Source organism: Gastrolobium bilobum, unplaced genomic scaffold (assembly GCF_033153095.1).
Source record: "Gastrolobium bilobum isolate Gb01-03AN ecotype WA unplaced genomic scaffold, APGP_CSIRO_Gbil_v1 utg23192, whole genome shotgun sequence".
NCBI lineage: Eukaryota > Viridiplantae > Streptophyta > Magnoliopsida > Fabales > Fabaceae > Gastrolobium > Gastrolobium bilobum.
Genome location: NW_026898001.1, coordinates 316,561 through 325,531, shown reverse-complemented (window position 1 = coordinate 325,531; position 8,971 = coordinate 316,561). Strand labels below are relative to the sequence as shown.

At 34.0% G+C, this 8,971-nt stretch overlaps 1 protein-coding gene across 3 annotated transcripts; it reads right to left on the bottom strand.

The window, feature by feature from the left end:
* Positions 1 to 202: 202 nt before the first annotated feature.
* On the bottom strand, positions 203 to 8,123 carry LOC133312028 (calcium sensing receptor, chloroplastic). Of its 3 annotated transcripts, none has more exons than XM_061513163.1 (14): positions 8,025 to 8,123; positions 7,583 to 7,663; positions 6,487 to 7,332; positions 6,043 to 6,143; positions 5,827 to 5,941; positions 5,503 to 5,580; positions 5,247 to 5,339; positions 4,769 to 4,852; positions 3,603 to 3,701; positions 2,904 to 2,966; positions 2,413 to 2,443; positions 2,009 to 2,055; positions 1,747 to 1,805; positions 203 to 767 (listed from the first exon to the last, which is right to left on the bottom strand). In XM_061513163.1, the coding sequence occupies exons 2-14, from the start codon at positions 7,637 to 7,639 to the stop codon at positions 548 to 550; spliced, it is 1,893 nt and encodes a 630-aa protein (XP_061369147.1). In that variant the 5' UTR covers positions 7,640 to 7,663; positions 8,025 to 8,123; the 3' UTR covers positions 203 to 547. The 3 variants fall into 3 exon arrangements, with proteins under 3 accessions (XP_061369147.1, XP_061369148.1, XP_061369146.1); XM_061513164.1 differs by having other exon boundaries at positions 7,804 to 8,040; XM_061513162.1 differs by having other exon boundaries at positions 7,583 to 8,040.
* Between the last annotated feature and the right edge of the window lie 848 nt (positions 8,124 to 8,971).

The following is an 8,971-nucleotide window of genomic DNA, read 5'->3' as shown; positions in this document are numbered from 1 at the left end:
AATTTTAATTGATAATATCATAATAGTATAGGATAAAAATTAAAATATATATATATATATATATATATATAATAAAAGACAATAGTTATAAATGATGGTTTGAAATCACAAGAACTAAGTGATATAATTCAATAACCACATGGATGAAAATAAAATAAGCTGTTATATCATTAAAGAAACTTGTGATCTAACTGAAATTCTGCTTCTAATCACCCTTGCTAACACCTCCTGATTGGCACTATTTCACGCAAATAACAATTATTTATTTAATAATTACATTCTTATTATTTTGACTATGGAAATTGTGCTACCACTTGTGCCATGCATGCAACTTGTGGCATTATAATCATCCTTGTAAAACCTTTTTTCTATATTTTTGGAAATCCCTACAAACAAGGCAGAGTAAAGTTTTGAGGCAGCATAGTTTATCGAAAAGTTTGGATCATGTCAACTTGCAAACTTTTCAGTCATGTAAGTTAACTTGCTATGACCATGCTATTCTCAGTTCTGCTTTTTATGTTAGCACATGAGACAGTCTGGAATAATATCACACATTCTGATTGAGAGGAACTGTCGATTCAGGAACTGGATCTTGGTTAACTTCACTATCAGATGGTTGGGATTCATGTTTAGCAGCAGCCTGCAACACCCTGCTCTGAACATCTAACGATGAAGGTGACGTAGGTAGCCCTATGCGATTTGATTCCAATTTACCAGCAGCCCATGAAAATGCTTGAGCTCCAAGTTTAACAGGAGCAAGCAACAACCTTGGAAAGAGAAATGAAGACAATGAGGTCAAATTTCATAATAAAAATGCCAAGAAAGGATACAGAAACTGACATATTTTTTAGTTGCTATTTGCTAATTGAAATCATATCTTTCTACACGGGAAGATTGATTATTTATTTAGATTTTTAGTTTCCTATTTTCTGGAAGAAAATCACATTGCTGAAACTCTTCTCCCATAATTTTTTTACACCTTCTGCGCAGGCATATAGCAGTTTAGAAGCAAGTTGAACAAGCGTATACCTGTCCTAGTCACAACTCTTAATATGTATTATTCATACTTAATGCACATAAAGTCACTTTTGATATCTTATTTATCAGTGTACGAAACCTATAGACCTATAACTTTAAGGTTTTGGGTTGAGATATGGTATTAGCCCACTTATTGTGGTTTATCGTATGGCCCATTGGTGGATGTATAAGATTTTGGACTCCCCCGTACCGCTTTAAGAGTGGTATCAGAGCCAAAGGTTTGGATGGGGCCAAGTATATGGAGATGGTGATGCTTTTGAAGAGGCCTACACAGAAGGCTAGTATAATCCTAATATTTGAAGAGAAAAGACTTTTGCAAAAGTTGCCCTTGGGGAGAGCATGATGTTGGGCCTCACACTTGAGGGGAGAATGTTAGAAATATTCAAGTGTAAATAGTGGTAAAGTCTCACATAAGTTAAAAATGAACAAAGCAATAACCATATCAGTGCAAAAGACCCATGGACCTACGACCTTAAGGTTTTGGATTAAAATGTGATCTCAGACTCTCAGCCCACTTATTGTGGTTTATCATTTGGATCATTGGTGGACGTATAAGGTTTTGGGTTCCCCTGTACCATTTTAACAGATCTTCCATGACTTGAATATTAAGAAAACTTATCAACATATATGACATGGTTATAAGATAATAATTAAATTACTATAATTTCATGATTATATGACCAAACATGCATCACGAAGTATACTTACCTCACATCTTGATTCAGGTCTTCTGAGTCTTCATATGAAGAAACCCGGAGATAGATGGTCTGGTGAATATATAGTGGACGACTTATGAGGAAATGGAAAAACTATAATGTTACTGACCAAGAGACTATAAAACATGGCAGAATACGACAATTTCCCAAAACACGAACCATGGGATTCCCAACATAAGTGGATATATGAACTATATTCTGTTCAAAAGAAAAAAAATTAATATAAGCACTTGCTGAAAGGAAAATACACATACCAAACTAAGGCCAAATGCACCAATTAACTGTAATGTCTTCTCCCACTCTGAGACAATATTGATTGTGCTTGGTCAGATCAGGGCAAAGAAAAAAGCCTCATCCACTCCAGGATGGGGAACAGTAAAGTGATGGGAGCCATTAGGTTTCCATTAAATATAAAAAAAAAAAAACACCTAGATATTGAGTCACTCATGCGTGATGTTTAAAGGAATTGGAGCTTCAGTTTAAGCTACTGAATCAAAATGAATTTGCATATGTAGATAAATATGCAAAGGCACATTTAATTAAAAGGAAAAAATCTCCTACTACCTCAGACAAACTGTCATAGAATTCAGATGTAATTCAAAAATACAAGTTTTTAATTCTGAAAAGATTGATAGCTTATGAAAGAAAATGTACTCACCTGATAATGCATACAAACCTGCAATAAGTACCTGAATCAAAAATAGTTGCATTCATTACCAGATAATAAAATTTAATATAATCACGTAATCATTTCCAAATCAAATCAAAATGTGAAAAAAGATGCCTTCATGGCATCAAGGAAACAGACAAAATATTTACTTGAGATTATTGTTGATGACTTAGGAATACCGGTTACATATATATTCAAGCAGCAATGAGTGAATTCTAAAACTGATAGAACAACAGAATAAATGAAATAACTAGAGACTGCTATTAAAACCATTTTTTTTTTCTTTAGTTTTCTCGACATAAGTTTCTCCACTAAAAATTGATTTCTACAGTATGGTTGCATTATGCATATCATGTTATGAAACGACATGTGCCTTCTAAAATTGACTTAACAGTTAACATACAGAGAATCCAACCAAAATGACAATTAATTAAGTTGGAAAAATCACCAAGATGCCACACAGGTAACTTGACACTTACCGTACCATAACCTAAAAGTTGCAAAGGAGAAGGACTAACATCCTCCAGAATTGCTTCAGCTTCCTGTAAAGTAACAAAATGCATATGCATTGATGAAAACCCGATATATATAATCAAACTAAAGTTTCTCTTCTAATCGTTTTACATGCCTTCAAAATAAAGGCATAAACATAGAGACTCACAGAGAGGAAGAATTATGAGAGTAATAGAGAGAAGGCTGGTAGAAATCTTAATTATTCAAGGCATTGTCAGAGGTAAGAAATTGATTAGAATTTTATCGTTTCAGTTCTTTTGCCTAAAAAGAAGATAGATGCCATTTAGACAGAAACCATATTCTTGATAAACTTGTAAAAGAAATGCCAACGGACTACCTTAAATTTTACTAAAATGAAGTGCAAAATCATATATGGCTATAGCTTCAGTGTTTATTTTCAAATACCACGACATGCAATAAAATTAGAAGACTATCAACTAAAGGTAGCCAGCCAAATGCTTACTATAGCAAGTAACTTAGCGTTTTCAGGCTTTTAACCAAATGTTTAGTTTACAACAAGGAGCTGAAAGCTGTAGTTCAAGCACTTGAGTAGTAGCACCATTACCTAACTTTTAGAGTTTTCGTCCCATTGTTTTTTGTTATATAATTTAACTAAATTCATGTTGGTAAAAGATACAGATGAAGAGCAATAGTTTGACAAATACCTCATTGAGTATGGAAAGTGCTGTCTCAGGTTTGAGTTCCTTGATGCGGAGACCTTGTTTCATCCAAGACTGAAAGCCACCTTGAACCAAGTATGGATTCTGTAATATATGAATTGGATTTCAAATCCATGGGTTGTTAAATTTATGATACTCCAATATATAGATTTGATTTCAAAAGTTGTTCTAAAGAACTAATTTAACTCAAAAGCTTAAATTGTTGAGTGAGGCTACATTAATGGTTTTATATAACTTTAACACACCCTCTCACACGAGAGCCCATTAAAGGTGAACAATGCATAGGCTCACCTACCTGTGCTAAGAAACTCTACAATACTGAATTAATTATTAATTAAATGGGGGCGGTGAAGATCGAATCCGTGACATGAGGCTCTGATACCATATAAAGAACCAATTAAACCTAAAAGCTTAAGTTGTTGGATGAGGCTACATTATTAATTTTATATAACTCTAACAGCTGTCATTAACTGGACTGTACAGAGGGTGTCCAATAGTCAACCAGGGCAATACAAACCACCATTAAACCACAGACACTGGAATTAAAACAGAGTTGTCTGTCAAACGCATATCTGACAGTTGGCATTCATGTTGACACTGAAGGACCAAGTGTTAGTTTGAACATATATGAGTTAGGGCATCTAGAACTCAATCAAATTATAGTTTTTTTTTTTTTTTCATTCAGAATTTCAAACAATCAATGCTTTTGTCCAGTGACGGAGAATCTTGAACTCCAGCTCATAAATTATCATATTTTAACTTCGCAGCATGAGTTCAATCCATTTTCACTCAGAACTGAGGTGAACATGTGCAACATATATTTGATATTAATGATACAGATACTGCTAAGGAGGAAATCAACCAGACACTAACAGAGACTTGAATTATGTAGAATAGTAGGTACATTTGCTGGAATTTTTCTCTATTATTTTCTTACTTTTTCCCATGCCAGAGCTCTTCAACCCTAACCTTTAAATATAAATTCCAATTTCAATGATCCCTATATCAGATGTGGAAGCAGCTCAAACTATTCTGTGTTATCTAGATCTCAAATCTCATAATACAAAGCTAAACTTTCATCCAAGAATTCTCTGTTATATATCGCATTAAAGTTTTGCAGCAAATATCTCAGCAGATATTAACAGACTTGCCTTGATGCCAATTTTCCTCAAGGATCTTGCAATGCCTTTAGAACGAGTACCATCAGCATCCAACACTATAACCCTGGAACTGTCCTATAGGCCAGGGAAAATAAGATTCTGAGACATCATTTCTCATGCCAAACCTTCTAATCACATATAAAAAGTATTGATACACAAACTTCGAGTCATTGAATATAAATTACCATCTCTTACCATTTAATGTCCTTGAAAAATATAAATTGATGAAACTGCCAAAAGACTATGCTTATTTTATAAATACCATATAACTTTAGCATTTAGTCATTGATATCTTTCTTGAGGTTCATTAGTTTCATGTCATAATATTGAAATAGAAGAAGGGGGGGGGGGGGAATTGAAGGGTACATATAAATTACTGTTTAGCAAAGAGTTTCTGGGTTATCCCACACACTTTCAAGTAACTTTATTCAGAACACTAGACCCTGTTTCGAGATACCAAGCTAAATACCTTAACAATCTTCAAATTTCGAATGATAACAGCGATCAAGGAGTCATCGAGGTCTCTACCACTCTGCAACAACTTGCGCATTGAGCCATCAACCTGGAAATTGCATAATATGTTATTTTGGTAGTAGACAGATTACAGATTAATTGTTAATCCACCTAACAAGCGACCAAGATTCTGGACTTGTTCCATTTAACAAAGTTAAGGTCATACCACAATTATCCCAGTCACATTAAACATTATCATATTTTCAACCAACCTCAAGTGGAGTTATACATGCATATCGAAACCGAGCAGACCGTCGAAGATCAGGAATACCATCTTTTTCTCGTAAATCCTGCAGAAAGGAAAGGAGCAGCAACTTCATTGGTCAATTTTGATGTCAAAATAGTTAGCCAAGCAGAAAAAAAAAAATAGAAAATTTTCCTTAATTAGGAGACCATAGTTTGAGTTTGGAAGAAGTGTTGAAGCAAAGAGAGAATGGACACTGAAACACAAGGATAGCTTGACTTTACTTTCATAAATTACATAGTTATTTCTCTAGCTTTGAATAAAAAAGCCAGAAAAATTAACCATAACTTGCCTCAGTGCGAACATCTATAAGTGCAGCATTTGTGTCCCCAGCTAAAAGCTCCAAAGCTGATTTAGGGGATAGATCTCCTGAGTAACCTCCATATGTCCACAGCCAATAAATAGCCCTGCATATCTCTGACATCTATTACAGATAGCATTTGTGGTGGAAATTTAATTCTCAAATATAGATAACAAAATTTACTTTTGAGGAAAGAGAAACTCATACCAGAACGTAGCTGAAGAGCCCAAAAAAACAACAAACGGAATGATTGGTTCATTTGGGTCCAAGCCAAGACTTTTCTCCAATGAATATACAGACATGTATATCTGCTTAAGAAACATAAATCATCATAATATAACAGGTAAATAGGCTAGAAAACTGGTAACAAATTTAGAATGATTTAGAATGTTTGTGAAATGAAACAGCATTTTAGGAACATGGATTCAGAAGATTTTAACCAAGAATTCGAGCAAAGAATTTCCTAAGCTAGAGCTGATGAGGAACCAGCCATGTAGAAAATGATTTGACTCATAACTCATTTGATAATTCAAATCAAGTTCAAACAAACATTAACCAATATAAAATTTTCTAGGGAAGCAAAGACTAAGAATCAGGTAAGGTTGAGAGTAAAGGATCCTACTGAAACTTTACTAATCTGTAAAATGTTACCTTTTGAGATGCAGACCCTATAGGACTCAAGATTTCTGTTGCTTTATCTTCATATACATTGACTGTATCCCTAATCCCAGCAGGAAGGAGCTCCTTGGCTGACCCATATAGGTAGACAACATATGAAACCCCACTTGCTAGAGAACTCTCTACTGTTATGATTGTGTGGCGCAACACATCAATAGCCGCAGCAGGTGCTTTATTTGTCATTCCACTTAGCTCACTGGAAAAGCTAGTAAATTTCTTATTTGCTAATTCTCCTGTCTGATCAACAGCAGAAAATGCCTTACCGAAAGCATTATCTGCAGATTTAGTAGCATTTTTTACTATAGAATCTATAAAAGAAGTGGCTGTATCCAGTGAGCTTCGTAAAGCATTTTCTCCTTTATTAATTGAGGCATTGAATGACTCATTGACCCCAGCAAAAACGTCACCGACACTTGCTTTTGTACTGGCTAACGATTCATCGTCCACGTTAACTGAACTAGGTACAGGTGCAAATTTCTCTGGTATTATATCAGTACTAGACAGTGTTCCTGGTTGTGCTGGTGCCACTAATGTATTAGATCCTTCAGTTGACTGTTCTGCAAAGTCCACCAATTCCTCTGGCACAATAGATAAATTATAACTTTCTGTGCATCTGAGTTCTCCATTACTCAGTGAATGATACGAATCTGTTGTCACTGGTGAGAGTGAAACAGCCTTTGTAGCTTGTGCTTTAAATGAATTTCTCAGGGAGTGAGTTCCATGTTGCAAACCCAGATGTAAACCTTCTTCTGCCACACATCTGCTCTCAAGATCCTTTCGAGTTGGGTAAAGGGGGTGCAATCCCCCAAACAAGGGAATCTGCAAATTCAAGTAAACAAAAACTAACTGATAGTGATAGATATGCTAAGTTGCTAACACTTGACACCATGAGTTATCAATAAATCCTGGAAAACCCAGATAAATAAATATCTCAGTGATGCACCAATGACCCATTTTTCTCTTTGCTTTAACAATTTTAACCGAAGAATGAATTGGTAGCTATGCTAAACAAAGCAGAAGAACAGAATATTGTTGGAGAAATCAAAAGAAAAAGATAGAAAATAATGACCTGGGAAGAAGATGAGGAATAGCTCGGGGTGGCTGAGCAAACAGGCAACATTCTCATGCTGATGATGACGATGAATGATCACTAAACACGTCAATCAAACATATCAGGTTCTTCTTAAAATCAATACACGCATTTATAAACATACATAATCTTTTTTTTATTTTTTTATTTTACAAAACAAATGAGTGAATAAGAATTCTGAAAATTAAGTGTTGTTATACTTCAAATTCAAAGTTGAGTTCCTTGATTCTCTCACTCTACTCTACTCTACTAGATGGACTGAAATGAAAAAAATAAACACAAATTGCTTGTCAATCTAAAATGCCATTATCAATTTTGAGCTTAAGAATGCCATGCAAAAGGTGAATTAATCTCCGATCGAAATTAACAGACATAATTAATCTAATCTATTTTGATATTATGGAACAAAGCCACCACTCACCTTTGCTTGTGTGCTTGTCTCCCCCTTTTTTTATTATATTGTTTGAATTTGATTGACCTTTTTTTTATTTTTTTTCAAGGAAAAAAAAAATACAAGAAAAAAGAGAAAAACGTTGTTGGGAAATTTTGTGTGGAATGATTTGATAGATTATCCGAATAGAAACGCAGGGTATGGTGGAACACGACTGACTCATCCTACTTGTTTCCGCATTTTGTCTCTTGTGAACCAAACGTCTCTCATCACACATGGACATGGATCACTCATTTTAATTTTTTAAGTCTCTCTCAATTGCCAAATAAATTGATGGGTTTAGCAACCATCAAATTGATGCTTTTATTTTTTTTTTGTTCAAGACTTTATTGTTAAAAAAAAGGTCTTGATCCAAACCAGTTAACTTAATTGTTTGAGCCATAATAGTTAAAATCGGGATTTTATCTAAAATCGGAAGGAGGATAAAAAATCGTAAAACTTAAAATCTTAACCTAAGAAAAATCGTAAAAAATTGTAAAAGCGTTTAGAATTTTGGTACAATCGTTTTGATTGAAAAAAATCGTAAAATCATAAAATCTAAGATTTAAATCAAAATTTTAACTACCATGGTATGAGCATATGAGATCATGTTAATTAAGTTAGTTTTTTTTGTCTTTATTTTTTGGTAAATAAGATGCGAAAATTTTAAAAAATTGTGTTTTGGTTCAGATTAGAGTTGGAATCAATCCCATTAGCGTTTAAAAAAAACAAAAAGTAGTAGAAGAATTGAATTGACACTAGTCGAATTGAAATAGTAAGATTTGCCACCCCATTTGATTAGATTCATGTATATGTATGTGAAACTGAAAATTGGTTGATAAATTAATTAGGACATTCAATTCAACAGTAGAAATTTGAAAGTAACTTTCGAGAAACAAGTCAACCACGATCCCATATTACATGATATGATATCCCAT